Raw genomic sequence first — 16,846 nt, 5'->3', positions numbered from 1 at the left:
GAATATGTCCAGTCTGTCAACTGGGATGTCTTTTTGTTGTTTGGAATGCTTTTTAGAAAAAGTCTTCAAATTAGTTTTCTTCTGTGAACTTTGACCCACATATTGTGTTCTATTTGTATTTTTCTAGGAGGTGAGCATTTCTAAATATTTTAGGTCTTTTTCCAGTCTTATCTGGGTTCTATTATCTAATTTCTTTTTTATGCTACTACCTGAGCTGATTTTATCCCTCACATTTATCATGGGTCAACTCCTTTCTTGGAGTTCACTGCAGTCCTTGAGGGAGCTTATATTTAGTTGTACATACTACCACTCATCTCTGAGATGTAAAAAAAAATAATCTCTAAAAGTTTCCCTTAGGTTTCTTATTTCTCATCTTATTTAGTGGAAGAGAAGAAAAGAAATACATTATTTTATGGTTTTCCCCTTATTTCTTGCCTCTATTCAGAAAAATAACCTCCTTCAGTTGCTGTGTTACTTTTCTTACATTTTCCAAGGTGATTTTGAATATAGTTTGAAGCTACTTAGTTACAATAGAAAAAGGTTTAATTATTTGCTCTTTTATTAATATTATCTTTTAGAAATATTGCTGTGTTTTAAAATTTTTAACTTAAAATTATTTTATGTAGCTATTAACAAAGAATGCGGGAAACATGTATATAATGAGTTGGATAGATGTTCATAATAAATTAATAGGGGAAAAAGGTAAAGGATGATATTTGTATTTTTCACTTCATATACGTTATTTTTCATTATGTGCTTATAATTTTTTAGAATTATAAAAATGTGTTTAATGGTAAAATGGAATAAACCAATTTCAAAATATATAAAGATTATTTCAAACATCAATTTAAAATTTTCATTTTGAATACCTTCAAACAACCAGAACATTCTTGAATGATATTTATTTTACTTTATTAAATTTATTGCTTTGCCCAAAATTTTTTGCCCTTGTTATCCATGAATTTTATGCAAACTATAATTAAATATTAAATAGTTCTTTGATCATTAAGGATAATCTAGTTTCTTATGGTCTTCCTTGTGTTCATCATATTTAATTCTTCTATCTCTGTACCAGTTGTCTTACTAGTCAGTTTTCAAACCCTATTGATTCTGCCTTCACATTGCTTGTCACATCTATACGCTCCTTTGCAGAGCTACTGCCATCATTTTTTGCCAGGCTTTTCAGTACGTATCAAGGTGATGGCAAAAGCTTCCTATCTTCTGGATCATACCCAATCAATTCTGTCTACATATTCCTGTTATTAATTTTTTATGCTCATTTCTCATCTTGTATTCCCCCATTCCATATATCTGTGCTAGCATTTAAAGCCTTCTATCTTATAGCCCTAATTTAACTTTCTAGATAACTCCTCACTACTGTATTACTTTCCTTCCAAGGTACAATTTGCTCTTTTAGAATATACTGCCGTAGCTTTCCTCAACAGTGCTTTCATTTGTACTGTTCCTAAATTCAACATAATCCCTTCCTTCTGTGTCTATTAAGAACTTTACTCTTCTTTTATAGCATGTCTATTAAGAACTTTACTCTTCTTTTATAGCATGTCTATTAGGAACTTTACTCTTCATTTATAACATTTACCACATCTGCCTCTGTTTTTAGGTATTGCTGTATTTTTTTAGTACCTGGATTCTAGATTTTAAGCTCTTGAGTGTAATCATTCTATTTTATATAATTCAAAGTATCTACCATAGTGCCTCTATACTGTATGATTTCAATTGCTAATTGAAGTATAAAGCTTGCTTAATTATATAATCATAAAATGCAATGAAACTAAAAGTTTTATTGACTTCGGAAAGTAGCCTTGAAATACTGTGTGGAATAAAGCTCTACTAAGGGCCTGTTTTCTTTTATAATTTAAAATTTTTTTTTAATGTTTAAGTCTAATCTCAGTTAATTAAGGAGTCTGATTTTTGATTTCTAGAGAACTGAGATTTTGCTGTATAGTATTACCCCCTTAGGTGTAAGAGAGAGAACATTCTAAGACCCCCAGTGGATTAACCATGGATAATATGTCATATAGAATGTTTTTTCTTATACATATAAACTATGATAAAGTTTAAATTAAAATTAGGTACAGTAGGAAATTAACAACAATAACAAAATAGAACAATTATCAACAAATTTAAATAGAACCATTTAAAACTCATGAATTGTTTATTTCTGGAATTTTCCATTTAATATTTTTGGACTGCGGTTGACTGTGGGTAACTGAAACCACAGAAAGCAAAACCACGGATAAGGGAAGACTACTGTAATTTTATTTAGGGGATGAAAAAATAGACCACATACCTAAAAATTGACTAAGCAGGGGTGAAAAATATAGATTTATTATGAATGGCGTTTTTTAAAGAGCATAATTATAAATAATTCAGTCTCCATAATAGGTTTGAATATCTATTGGGTAGTAGTTAGTAGAACAATAACCTCCTTAAATTAACAACAACACATATCTAAAAAAACAAATAAAATTTTCATATCTTTTTGAGATCATCTTTGGTTGGTTTTTAAAATAGTTCTTATTTCTATTGCTTTGAAGACTTGACACAATTAACTATATACAAATTGATATGTATGTCTGTGATTTATAGCATATGGATAGAAAAATATAGTTTTAAGAAAGATCCCATACTGAGTTTACTGTTGTCTCTTTTGCTTTTGCATTTTTTGATTTTCATTCTAATAAGAATAATTAGCATTAATAGTTTTTAAAAGTAAAATTACTTGAAATAAAGTGAAAATTTGCACATTGGAGTGAAGCCCATCATTAAGAAAATAAAAATATTTCATCTTTTCACAGAACAAATATTTAATTAAAAAATTGTTTAAGCTTCTTGTTTTTAAGCTGAGGTCAGTGGTTACAAGTATATTTGTGACTTTTTGAAAGCTGAATTTTTAACACACAAATATTATCGTAGTTTACATATTACATGCCATTTAGCACATTAAAAAGCCAATAGAAGCTAATAAGGAGCTAATAGAAGCTAATAGTAGGTGTGAATTTTCTTCGTTGTAAATCAATTGGTGCCCTGTGTATACCCGAAAGATTATTACAGATGAGCAAAAATGCTTGTTAAATGTCTGCTCCAATGTCAAATATAGAAATAATAGCAGTTTAAAGGGTTATGTTATAATATTGCCATTTATTTCTTATTTTGTTTAATTTCTTATTACAGAGGACAAGAAAGCATAAAAGCAGTTTAGGCAAATATATTAGAAATCTCTGTTTTTATACTGAGTGAGTTCTTTGGCATGCTTATAAGCCTAAAGAGTAAAAATATTTAAAACATAAAGTTTTTTTTTAAATATGAAAGCTCTAAAAATATTCTAATTTTAATTAATATTATAAAACTAGATTTTAAAATTTTAATATATGCTTGGGAGTCCAAGTACAAAATTCATTTTGAAGTTTTTTAATGAATATATGTTTAAATGATATATTTCTGTGGCAAATGTATTTATCAAATGAAAATTTTCTTGATATTTTATACATGAAGTGTTAATTTCTCTTCAGGGTTTCAAAAAATATGTCTTATGCTACATTTTATCAAATTGAAATATTTTTTTATTTCCATAAAACAGTAGAAAATAAGGCAGAAGTAAACTGGGTCTTTACCAAGATTTGACAATAAGTTAACATCCTTATCAACAGTAAATCACTATTTAATTTGCCATGTAACCTCAGTTTGTTCAAGCTTTTGCATGGTGTTCATTTCTCCATGAATTATTTAGTAAACTAGATGAATGAATCTCTTTTATTTATATGAAAATGATATATCATTGAATTGTTGAACATAATTTTTTTTTATTTAAAAATGAGTTGCCACTTGGTTAGTGAATACAGTGTTAAAAAATAGAATAAAAGTTGTCCAGCTAACCAGTTATAATGTAGTATTTGCCCGTTTTAAGTAACTTATTGCTAATTTTCTGACACAATGATATTAGTACTCATTGATAGATTATAACATTATAATAATTGGAAAATATTTGATATGAGATCTCAATCCTTATAATCTATAGTTAGGGTTGATAATTTCATAGTTTTTCAAGATGAATTCAGGATTGGAAACAAAGGTGCTTAAATTAAGTGGTGGTAGAGTTAGAAAAAATGACAAGATTTATTGCTTTAATGATTTCAGAGTGGAAATAGAACTATATTTTGAAATACTTGGGAGCTATGATTACATAGGAACATTGTGTAAATTTTATTACTCTAAAATGCTATGTATCTAAAATTATAAACAGTTGGCTTTGTTAGGCTTTTCTACAATGATATAAAGTCTCTTTTTTCTTTTCCCCCTCCTGGTATTCAGATTTGGATAGTTAACTTCTGTTATACAAAAGGCTGAATTGAATAAAGTTCAGAAATTGGTTTATTTTAATGTACTGTTTTTTTACCAGTATATTAATCTAGAGCATTTGTCTTAGACTCAAGCAAAATGAGGAAGGAAGAAATAGGCTGGTACTTTAGTATTATTCCTTCCCTTTATTGTAGGTTCATTTGTATATTATTTGATCTTAGAAAAATCAATATTTTTTTCATAGTAAACTTGAATTTTAAAGTTTCCCTATCTTGGTGTACATATACAAGATTGTTTTTTGGTTCGTGGATTTTAAAATCCTGTTAAACACTATGATTTTCTACATTCAAAAGAAAAAATAGTTTTATATATAGTCCCTTATTTTTGATATGTCAAATATTAACATTAAGTATATACTATATCAGGAAACATAGTGGTACAGAAAATCCTGGATTGTTTTGATTGTTTTGAGTCCATAATTTTGGCTTTTATGTTAAAATGCTATTCCAGTTATCACCATACAAATATATCTGTAATTTGTGGCTTAGAAACAATATACTTTATAAAAAAAAAAAAAGAAAAAAAAAAGAAAGCAAAGATACCTATGTCAGTTACATTTTAAAGTTATACACTGTTTTAAGGCTATGTATTTATTCTTTAGAAAATATGACTTACATGAATATCTTCTGATGGACATAATATTGACAAAATATACATATGATATTACTTTAACAAACTGCCATGCAACAAATACATTAAATAATGAAGAAATTGAATATATATGACCTAATCTAATTGACATTCACATTGAAAATTTACAACATAACCAATACTTAAATTTTTTTTCTTATATTTGGCAGTAATTTCATTTTTTTACAAGTTAAATTTAAAACTCGTCTGACTGTGGATTTTGTGAAACTTAAACTTTTCCCTAGTCTGTGACAACTTGTGGTACCAAACATTTCTCTCTTATTTCACTATCTTCAAAGGTAATTTTTTTGTTTCTTTTAGGATCTATCCAAGAGTTGTGTATTACAGCATTATTAGGCATAGGATCAGCTTCCACTATGGAAACAACTCGCTTTTTCATTTTACTTTTCAAGACCTTTTGAAACTTTTGTCTAGTGAATGCATATAAGAGTGGGTGAAATATAGTTGTTCCATAAGCCATGACTAGAAAACACAATCTTAATTTTACTAAAAGGTCACTTGGGCCTAAACATAAAATGGTGGTATTTAAAACAGAAATTGGCGTCCAGCAGAGAAGAAATGTAGAAATAATCAATAAGGACATTTTGAAGACTCTTTTTTGTCTTTCTCGTCGTTCACGGTGTCGTTTCACAGCTCGCCGGAGGGCAATTATTACAGAAACTGAAGTTCTTACACCAAAGACTACATTTCTCCCACCACTGCTTTGTGACATGTCTGTAGTCTCATGTTGTGTGGTTAGAGAAATTGTCTTTTTCTTTCTTGTTTTCTTCTTCTGCCCTGTTGAAAATCTTGTGCCTATTCGAATATTGAGAGCCTGAAGTATTTTGGTATATGTGATTAACATTACTATAACAGTGAAAAAGAATATTGGGATCTGTACTAGCAAGTGATAATACATTCCCAGTTCAGTGTAGTATTCATTTGTACTGACACATAAAAGTGTCCTGTTTTCCCATGTATTTCCACTTTGAAGACTGAAGAAATTTACCTCAATAAAGGGAATCAGGAAAGAGAAAAAAGAAAAAATCCAAATGGATGTCATTAACATTACAGCTCTGCCCATTGTCAGAATTCGGTTTGCAGGTTTTACAGAGATGTCGTATCTGTCCAAAGTGATAGCAAAAACGTTGATTGCTGTTGAGACACTTGCAAAAGATACACAAGCCTCATGGAAACAGCAGATGAGAGCAGTGTTACTCTCCAGTGAAAGCAGAAGGATAACTATAGTTAGAGGAATACATCCCACACAAATTATTACATCAAGTACATGAAGATTCATTGTAATAATGTTACTGACAGAGTTGATTAAGTTGGATTTCATGCAGTAAAGTACCAATACGGTGAGGTTGCTGCCAAGTCCCAACACAATTTCTAACATAAGAAATCCGGTGAGAGACACTTGAAAGCTTAATGGATATGATAGTGGTTGGTACATATTGGTGTTGATGTCATCAATGTCATCTCGCACTGTAATGTTAGATTCAGACTGCATGTTGATTTCCAGAATGGGAGAAAAACACATTCTTTTGGAGCAGTTGGTTTTTTCCCCTAGAAAGTGAAATAGAATAAACTATTTGATATTTGGCAATTTAAATGACATATAAAACAGGTCCTTGTTAAACATCTTTTTTATTGTATACTGAATTTAATTTTTAGTTTGTAAACTATTAATGGAAAATATAGACTTAAACATCCAGGTTGCATTGTTCTGATGTAAATGAAAACTGTGGTTTCCTTTTGAAGAAATAACTGTATGGAAAATTCCCCTTGTAGTGTAAAATTATTTAATATGCTAAAGGGTGTTCCTCATTTGGGTTTTTAAGCTCATTTCTTGATATAAAGTATAGTTTTGTATAATAAAACTACCCAGTATACAAAACTAATTTTAGCCCAGTGTTTTAAAATTTCATTAAAAATATGATTATGTAAGAAATAAATGATATTTTAATGTGCTCTAGCACAATGATTATAGGAGTAATTATTCCCATAAGATTTCAAATGAACAGGACAAGTGTTCATTGAAAATGATAAATGATACAGAGTACTAGTTTGAAATTGAATTTCATATTCAGAAGTCTACAATGTGCTTGGGGATTTTTGGAGTTATTTCCCACAGAAATAGTAAATGATTGATAAGTATTTTGTATATCACAGTTAAAATGCTCACTGAACTTTACAATTGGCAAACTTATAAAAATTAGAAGAAAAGGAACTGTGTGCTAAAGTAAAAAATCACAAAGCTTGGTAAAAGAGCACTAATCACTCCTGTGAATGATTTATTTTGTGACCACACCCTCTTGTATGTTGTGGAAGGAGAAAATTGAAATTAAATATTGTATTAAGAAATAGCTGTTTTTAAAGTAGTATAAAATACTATATCAGTTGATTTTATTTGTTTAAACTGAGCCTTTAAAAGATGAAATTTTAGGGAAGAGGAGTATGTGAAGCCCATTTTTTTGAGGAAGCTTTTAAAGTTACACATTACTTGTAAAACCTTTTGTCTACATCATGCACTGTATAATTTTGAAGAAAACTTAAAAAAACACTAATTCATGCAAATCTATATTTTAATTTATAGGGGTTTAGAGTAATTTATAAAAATGTCTGATGTTCTGGGCTAAATCGTCAGTAATAATATACTCAGTTTAAAATATGAAATCATACAACCAACTATATTTCACATTTCAAGTACAGCATTTCAACTGCAAAACCATATTCAAACATACATATTAAAAATTAATAATCTTCAAAATTCATGTTAACCTTTACTTGATGTTACCTTTGACAAGTTTTAGTATACAGTTTTATTTATGCATATTATTTTGGGGGTATTTCAGAAACATAAATGATAACATTTCTATTGAGTTGATATAAAGTATTACTAGAGAAATATTTGAGTAAATGAAGGTCTTAGCTAAAATTGAAATCCTATAAAAATGGAAAATTTTGAGTGTGCCAAATTTTCTGAACTGACAGATTAAACATCAGATCTTTGTCACATTGGCCTAGATTTATAAGTAAATAAACCAGAGATGTCAAGTTAGATGATCATTAAGAAAAATGCATCTCCTCTAGAGCATGATTCTATTCTTGTGTAAATGTTAAACAGTGTGGTGGGTGCATGCATCTTCTGACCTACCTGTTTGCTGTTGCCTTATTGGCCTTTTGTCTCACTATGGCAGTTTTTCACAAATTGATACATGATGTCATTCACAAATTTTAACATGACTTTTTACCTGACAACAATGAAGTAGCTGTGTTTTATTTCATGTCTTGTAGGAATTCTCTCATTTTCTCTCCAACACTTCAACTGCATGAATTATGAGATTTAGTTGGCTGATAAATTTCTAAAAACAGTACATATTTATGTTTGTTTTGCCTTAAAAAGTCACGACCAAGAGAAACTTCCTCAAATGATAGGAATTATGTTTCCCTTTGAGGGAGTATATGATAGTCTCTTTATTTTCCAGAATATGTGAAAACAAAAAAGGAAACATAAGGTTTCTAACTTCTAAAATAAATTTAGACATCCTTTTGATACAATTATAAATCTGTTTCTTTAGCAGTCCTTATTATTTTGAAATGATTTCTTGATCACATAACTTGCTTTATATTATAAATCCAGTCCATGTTTTTTTGATAAAAACCATCTGCCACTTAATTTGGTTTGTTTTCATTAGAAGAGGATACATAATTGGTCATAAAACTCAGATGGAAAAATCCATTAGTCCACATCAATTGATATGACTATCTGAATATCTAGTGCAGAAAACACTTGTTAAAGCTTCATTTTGCTTGCTGGTAAAGTATGTCATTTTCCTTTTGTAAACTCATGTTTCATTATTCAAGAATCAGTAGCTTCCACAATTCTGGTATGTTAAAGTATGAACAACTTCTTTAAAAAAGCTCACCATTTTGTTTTCAGGCTTTTATGGTTGTATTATTTTTCTTTCTGTGGTTATTTTATGTAGTAGCTTCTTAGGATGCTGTCCATTTGTTATATTCCAACAGTAATGTAGACCTTTTCCCTGGTTTTAACTCCTTAATGTCTTAAAATCATGCATTACAGGATATCTTGCAGTCCGTGGTTCAGACAGCTAGGGAGAAGCTCAGTCAATTGCATTCTTCATATAATCGGTTGTAAATACTGAATTAGCTGCTGTGGACCCTTGTGAAAAGAAAAAAAAATGGTTAAGAAGTAGGATTTTTAATAATTTCCAATTAATTAAAAGTTACCTTAGTTTTTTTTTAATTTTAAAACCAAACAATATTTGTTATGAAAATAAGCTGTATTACTAGAGCCACAGCTATATACATAAAATGAAGAATTTCTTTATATAAAAGATTGCTTTTCCTAGTAAAGGTTGTATATATTATTTAACAATTGAGTTAACATTTCAAATATAACTGAGTGAAAAGCTGTATTTTTTAAACTAATTTCTGCTCTCGTTTTAGAAGCTAACCTGTATTTTCAGAGATTATGAACAGTTAGCATACACTAAACATATTGTCATTCCCTCTGTAATAAATTGAACATCTCATGCTGTAAAAATATTGTAGTTTGCTTAATTATTAGCACATGGTTTGAATTTTAACTCATTAAAACAGATTCCACGATAAGATACTATAAATTTCCATTGATGAATTATGTAGTTGAAATGTAAAAGGTAATACAAAAATGTAACTGCAAATTAAATATCTTCAATAAACATGTCCAATAATTAACATAAAACTAAATAATAACAGCTGAAACAGCTGAATAGTAAACCTTGTTCTTTTAAGAGGTACAAGCATTTTTTGAACATCTGAGGAAAACTGTACTGAGTACATTAAGAATATTTAATATGTCTGAAGTGACTTAAAAGCTGATGTCTTCGTAATGAATCAACAAAGATTATTTTTTGTATTTAACAATGCATCCTAAAAAATTTCATTTAAATTATATCTTAAAAGAAATAGATCTAAAAATACATGTTTAGCATTAGGTAGAATTAAACAAACTCTTAAAATTTAGGCTGAAAATTTTCAAAGTAATTTTACCCCACTATGCCGGTTCAAAAGCAGCCGTATACTATAATAAGGAACACGTCTTACCTCTGCTAAAGATTTGATACATTCTTGATGTAGTTGAAGCATTTCCAGTTTTGATTGATTCATTTTGTTCACTTGTTAGTAGAGGACTGAGGGAAGAGGGTCATAAACATCTCTTCGAAAATGACCTTAATGAAAATATGTGTCTGTACTGTGCCATTGTTTCAGCAGTACTGCTAATGTATGGAACATGTAGTGCTGCTTAGAGGCTGCTGCAGTCTCTCACTCTTCCTACTGTGGAATCAATAAGCATCTGAAAATACATAATGAAGTAATTTAACATACTGAAGGCTTCTTGTCTCCAGAGACAACATTTAGATTCAGTCTTTCCAAAAAGGAACGGCACTGCTTTTCAGAGGAAAGCCTGTTCTGGGCAGCTTTTGCAGAATGACAGCCTACCTTGTCGCTTCTCTCCACTGCAGAGAGATGCAGTGCATTCACTAATTTTGATTGGTCAGTTGTATTGGGCTTAAACTGTGCTTCATATGTATAGCAGGGATTCCCCCCCCACTGTTTTATATAAGGATGCTTTTTAAAAAAAGACTAAATATATAAGTGGTTGTATGTTTTTCTTAAATAGAATGTGTGTAAATTAGTATTTTAAAAATGTATGTTCTATTCTGGTTTGTTGGTCACTTATGCCAAACATTAAAAATTTCAGGGAGGTTGGGGAGCAAGAAAGACTTACATAGTAAAAAGTACATATTCCTTTTAAAGCCTTGATAATTGCACTTGAGAACATTTTAATCTATATATGTTTTTGGTTGAGATTCTTTGTTCTACAAATAGAAACCCACTGCATCTTTACTGTGAGCCACATTGAATTTCAACTAGTTTGTTTGTATTCGAGTCATCTTCTCTGTGTATTCCAAATTGTTGTGAACATCTCAAGGTGTTAAACGTTGCCATAACTTAAGTACTCGTTCATTTGGGTATTCATTCATGCAAAATATTAATCAAATTGCTATAAGGTGATTATACCCTAAAATATATATATTTTAAAATGTCATTGCTGATAGCATAGTCTCAGGGGTAAAACTTTAATCATCTGCATTACTTTTGGAGATGACTATTTGGTCTTCTCCTTTGGTAATCCTTTCATTTGGTAGGTATATACTGATCATGTGCCATAATATTTTACTTCAATTGGCTAGTTCTGTTTTTGACCTGGGCACATTTCTGAGTGGATTGCTACTTCTTAAATATTATATTAAATATGTAGCTGCATGCTAATGTTGTTAGTAAATAGATGTGTCAAAGGAAAAAGTAATGTCTGTAAGTTGTAAAGTTATTTTAAGATATACTTTCAAAATAAAAATAATGGTTTAAGTATTGAATCTAAAATATTTTAACATTAAATTTTCTATTAATTTTGGTTACCTATAAATAAGTTTCTATTAATAGTTAGGATAATTTTTTTGGACTTAAGTATATCAAGTGGCCGGATTCTGTCTCTTGACAAAATGGAAGACAATTGCAGATGGTTGAATTATTTAGAATATAAATCATATATCTCCATTATTTTAGGACTGTTAGTATTCATTTTTCAAAATGTATGCTAGGTTTTTTATTTATAATTGGAATTATTCTCTTATTTTGAAAAGCAAAATGCATTTTTATAATCTTCCACTGGTATTATTTAAGCTTTATAGGGCAATGGCTGACTAGTATATGAGTTTTTAATTGCATTTCTATAGAAGTTGAGAGCAATGTGGTGGAAAATTTTGTTGTGAATTTCTCAAATATTATGCACAGCCTTGGGTGGCAAGGCTTTGATAATACTAAAAATGAAAATGTTATGCTATTTTTATGCATTTTGAAAGTCAGAAAAAAGAATCTTGTTAGAATGATAGCCATGTTAAGAGATGGCTGATACACACACACACTCTCTCTCACAATGTTATTTTAAGCTTAAAACTAAAAACCCAGAAAAACATGTTAGCATCAGTTAGCATCAATGAAACTTGAGGTGGGGATGAGGAAATTATTAACATAGTGGAAATATATATAGTGCTTTTCTGCCAAAAAATTCAAGTATTTGCTTATGTTTATCATCAGAATAGCCCCGTATGGTAGAGGAAACCAAGGCACAGAGAAATTTAGTGACTTCAAAAAGTCTAAGTAGGTTAACAGCAGAGTCAGTGTTAGAATTCTGCAAACCCCACCCTACTATAGTTGGCCCTCTCTCTTTGTAAATGAAGGTACTTGAGACATAGAATTGGGTGATCTGGATTTAGTCGCAACTTATTAGTGTATAACTTTTGGCAAGTGAAGCTTTCTTTAGGTCACAGTATTGTTTTGATTCTTTTTGTTGAAGTATATTTCTGTGCTTTGTTTAACTCTTTGTGAGACAAGGTTTCCAAGTACTATTCAGATTATTTTGCAAAAACAAAATCTGGGATCACTGTAAGTGGTAATGGTAGCAAAAAAGCTCAAGTAAGGATATTGCTTTTTGTTTTCTGTACAAGTGACTTGCTAAGGATATGTAAAATATCACAAACAGCAATTTCTTATATTGTATGCACTTCTTAGTTACAATATTATTATTTTTTAAAAAACCACAGATTGGTTTGGTGATTATAAGGTTCTCTGAAATCTTAACAAGGGTAGTCCTAAGTTCCTTTGTTTTTAACAAATATGTAAATATCTAAACCACTGGATTTAGAATCATATTATATTATTTTCATGAAATAAATTCATGCCAAATTACATATATCAGAATTTACAAAGATTCTTGTTTCCATAGTAACACAGATTTTTCACACTTGTGCATTTAATATATTTTGTATTCATATAGGATACTAATTTTGGAAAATGCTACAATTGGTGATTTAAAACCAAATTTTATGTTATAAAATAATCTTATAGGTTAAATTTTTATTTAATTAATAATCTGGGAAAGCAGTTTGGCTTTTCTGACAACTAACCAATAGCTATAAATTTAATCCCAAAATACAGCTCAATTAAAACCCTTTTTCAAAAGTTGTGATTTTCTTTTCAGTTATAAATATTTTGATTGCATATCTGTTTTGGTTCCTAAAATTCCTGATATGGGGAGTCCTTGATTTTTAGTTTTTATATGTTTGTCATCTTTAAGTTTAGACAACTGTAACTGTGAGAGAGTAACTTATTGTTATATTTACATTGCACTATTCACATCAAATCATTCTTACCCTGCTTGTGGCTACTTCTGATGCTCTATTTTTGATGATTCTCTTGAGTTTGTAAGTAAAAAAAGTCAAATAATATTGGATTGGAATTAACCATAACTGAAAGTGCTTTGAAACAATTGCAAAGTATATATGCAAAAGCAGTTTCTAACTGCTGATAATTACTTTTTAAACTATATTGCTTCAAGAGTGCTTTTTCAAATGGATACTTAACATAGTAAACTCTGAACTCTTTCTGATACTGGAGACCATGGAAGAAAGGATTATTTCGATTTAAAGCCAATTCAGAAATTTCATTTGGCTTCTCAACTTTAAATTTCTTTCAACAAATGTTTTATTAGAAAAACAGAAATGGACCATCTGCTGAAACCTCCATCAAGTGCGGAGTAGCCAAGGTAGTAGAGAGTTAACAACATTGGTGATTCATTTTCTATAAGAGAATAATTAAAAACTGATTATATTGGATAAAGCACATGCATCAGAATGGCATAAACTTAACAGAAAAATCCACAAGCCTTTCTTCCCTATCCTTATCTACCTCATCTAAGTTGGGCATTTAAAATTTTCCAATTTATATATACATAGTGTGAAAAATCACTACGTATTTATAAGTGATTTGCTAACATCACATACATTATAATATACATAGCATTTGTTTTTACATTTTCTCATCCAAACCGAGACTTTGGACTCTGTGACTGTTACTACAGCTTAACCTCTCTCTTCTGCTGTGGGCATGTCTACTTTGGAGCCTTTTCCAAATTATTATCTCCACTCCAGTCCTCTGGCTTACTATTTTGACTATTAATCTCTTTTTGCATTTTTAAATGTTATGGATTTTATTGATTTTTTTCTTACATTTTAATCAAAGAATTATACAAATAGCCATTTTTGTGCTTCCACCCCTGTCATTGGTTTCTCTTTTCTGTTGCTTCTTTTCTTTGTATAATTCTCTCACTCTAAGTTACTATGCAGAATCAAATTCATTTTGTGTCCTGAGGCCAAGTCAATTTGATCAACCAGATTATATATTTAACAAAGCTATGTCAAGTCCCCTTTTTTGTGCTATTATGAGTCTTATGCTCTGGTGGGAGACATAGCTGAATGGCTGTCTATGATTTAATGGTCTACTATTGATACTAGTTAGGTACATAATGCTTTTATAAGAAGGCTGCCAATCTTTATGTGTAGGGCCAGAGAATAGTAGAGTTCTGTAGGCTGTAGTTCCACTGTAGGCTAGGTAACATCCACTGTGGTACTTGGTTCATCCATTTGGGAAAATGAATACATGTTAAGAGTTTACTAATAATTCTTAGAGATTCTGATCACTGGTGACTTTCTGCTAGATAGATTCAGCAATATATCTTCAGTTATTGCTATCTTCTAGTCTCCATTTAGGTTTATAATACATAAAAAGTTCTGTTATTTTGGTTGATATTGCAGACAATCTTTACATCAATTTGGGGAGAACTGACATCTTAACAATATCGAGTCTTCTAACTTACAGACACCGTATCTCTATTATATTTAGAGCTTCGTTGATTTATCAGTATCTTTTAATTTTTTAGCCTGTGTGTCCTGCACATATTTTGTTAGATTTATATTTAATTATTTCATTTCTTTAGTGCTATTGAAGTAACACCTTATTTTTTAAAGAAATTCCAGTTTATTCTTTATATAAATATGATTGGTTTTTGTATATTGAACTTGTATACTCCAAATTTATTAAACTCATTATTAGTGTTGGGAGCTGTTTTGTGAATTCCATGGTATTTTCTATGTAGACAATGTTGTTTTCAAATAAAGATAATTGAGTTCTTCCTGAAACATGTGTGACTTATTTATTTTCTTGCCTTCTTATATTGCCTAAGACCTCTGGTATTAGGTTGCATAGTAGTGTTCTAGGAGAAGCCATCCACCAGAAGCCCTGAGCATTCCAGAACATTCTTGCTGGATCTGCCAAGGATGCGAAGCCCTGAATGCTCTTTACCTGGTCCATTTATCAGGGTTGTATTTTTAACTAGTAACCTCAAGGGATGAAGTCATTACTTCAGACAAAGAACTTACAAGCAGACTTGCTTTCGCTTGTTATAAGAATGGCGTATTTCCCAAGCTTAGTGTTCTTCATCTGTGATGGAAACCCACAGTATACAGAGCATCCACCCAGGTCCCTCAGCCAGGGGCACTTGGTGGGGCGAGGTAAACTGCCAGTGATGTGATGCTTATACTGCTTGTTGTATCATGGGTAATAAAGTCCTTTATCTCTGACCCAGTCATATTTTATGTTCTGCCACCATCCATGAAATAGTAACAGGCAAGCTTCATAGCTCATAAGTAGACTAAAATCCTAGACCCTTAATAATTTTTTACACATTTGGTGACAGAGATGTGATGTTGACAGGGATGTGGCCTCCTGGAAGAGAAAGGACAGGGTTGTTGTGGACCAGCTTAGGGGATGTGACACCAGTAGCAAATGCTCTTGTTTAAGTAGTGGGATAGTAGAGAGTAATGAATTTTTTGAGGCTGAGCAGTGAGAGAGAGAGAATTAAATGAAGCTGCTCAAATGGTGCTTTGTTTTTTGCTCACTCTCTAGGCTGGAGGAAGAAAGAACTTTATTCCATTATGGAGGCCTCAGTGCCCTAAGGCAAAAGGCAGTATGGTTGTAGCTCCTGAATCGAGGGCTTTCCAGTGCTAAAATAAAAGGTGCCAGCAGTGAGGATGTAGAGCTTTGGGTAGACTAAATATATTATAAGTTCATTTGTCAAGTCTGAGTGGGCAGCCACTTGAAATTGAATGTAAGTGCAAAGTCTTGCTTATTGGTGCATAGCTGCTCTTTCTCTCTGCTCTAACCTTAGCTGCTTAAGATAAATGCCAAGTATGGTAGGAAACCTCAGGAGAGAGAGGAATTTAAACGTTTCTAACTCTGTTGACTAGAGATGCCCAAGTTACCCTCCTACATAGTCATGTGGAGAAAGCTCAGTAGGTGGCAAGGGAAGCTGAAGCTACTGAGGGCTGTAGGGTGGAGCCAGAGCAGCATGCACAGGGGCAAATTAGAGAACCAGAGGCCCAGGCCCTTGCAGGAGCTTTGGGTATGCAAGGGAGGAAGTGACACCACCCTGGAGTGAGAAGCCAAAGGAAAAGAGAAGTCTTCCTAGTCTCTGCAGGCTTGCCTCCCCCACTACTCTGTACTCCCCATGTTCCTGGTAAGGAAATAATGTAGTCTCCTGGCAGCTATGACTATAGTCCCTTTTATGCATGTGTTAAATTCCTTGGTCTGTGTTCTTGCAGGGGAGAAAAGCACTCAGATTCAAAAACGCTAAAATGTAGGTTGATCCTGTGGGCCTATTCAGTGTATTGTTATTTTGGCTTCCTTTGCTAAATGTATAATTGCTATTGATAATTGTTATGTTCTTATACTGTGAATGCTTATAGATCCAGAGGAGACTCTCCCATTCATGGGCTACTGCATGTAGATAGGTGATCCCCTGTTCCTTTCCTAGGTGATCCAGCAAAAGAGTAAGAATTAAAAAATGTATCATCCCAGGAGGAAAGAA

At 31.2% G+C, this 16,846-nt stretch overlaps 2 protein-coding genes across 4 annotated transcripts in view; one reads left to right on the top strand and one right to left on the bottom strand.

The window, feature by feature from the left end:
• The window catches only part of COG5 (component of oligomeric golgi complex 5), a 299,347-nt gene that overhangs the window by 75,103 nt on the left and 207,398 nt on the right, over positions 1-16,846 (top strand). The gene's annotated exons all lie outside the window — the stretch shown is intronic.
• Positions 2,099-10,589, bottom strand: GPR22 (G protein-coupled receptor 22). Of its 3 annotated transcripts, none has more exons than XM_012746245.3 (3): positions 10,126-10,589; positions 8,171-9,199; positions 2,099-6,579 (listed from the first exon to the last, which is right to left on the bottom strand). In XM_012746245.3, exon 3 carries the CDS (start codon positions 6,551-6,553, stop codon positions 5,252-5,254), a length of 1,302 nt encoding a protein of 433 aa, XP_012601699.1. In that variant the 5' UTR covers positions 6,554-6,579; positions 8,171-9,199; positions 10,126-10,589; the 3' UTR covers positions 2,099-5,251. The 3 variants fall into 3 exon arrangements, with proteins under 3 accessions (XP_012601699.1, XP_012601706.1, XP_012601731.1); XM_012746252.3 differs by having other exon boundaries at positions 8,268-9,199; XM_012746277.3 differs by having other exon boundaries at positions 8,943-9,199.

This window comes from Microcebus murinus, chromosome 9 (assembly GCF_040939455.1).
Source record: "Microcebus murinus isolate Inina chromosome 9, M.murinus_Inina_mat1.0, whole genome shotgun sequence".
Lineage (NCBI taxonomy): Eukaryota > Metazoa > Chordata > Mammalia > Primates > Cheirogaleidae > Microcebus > Microcebus murinus.
Note: the sequence above shows the minus strand (reverse complement) of the source record. Positions and strands in the feature narration are given on the sequence as shown.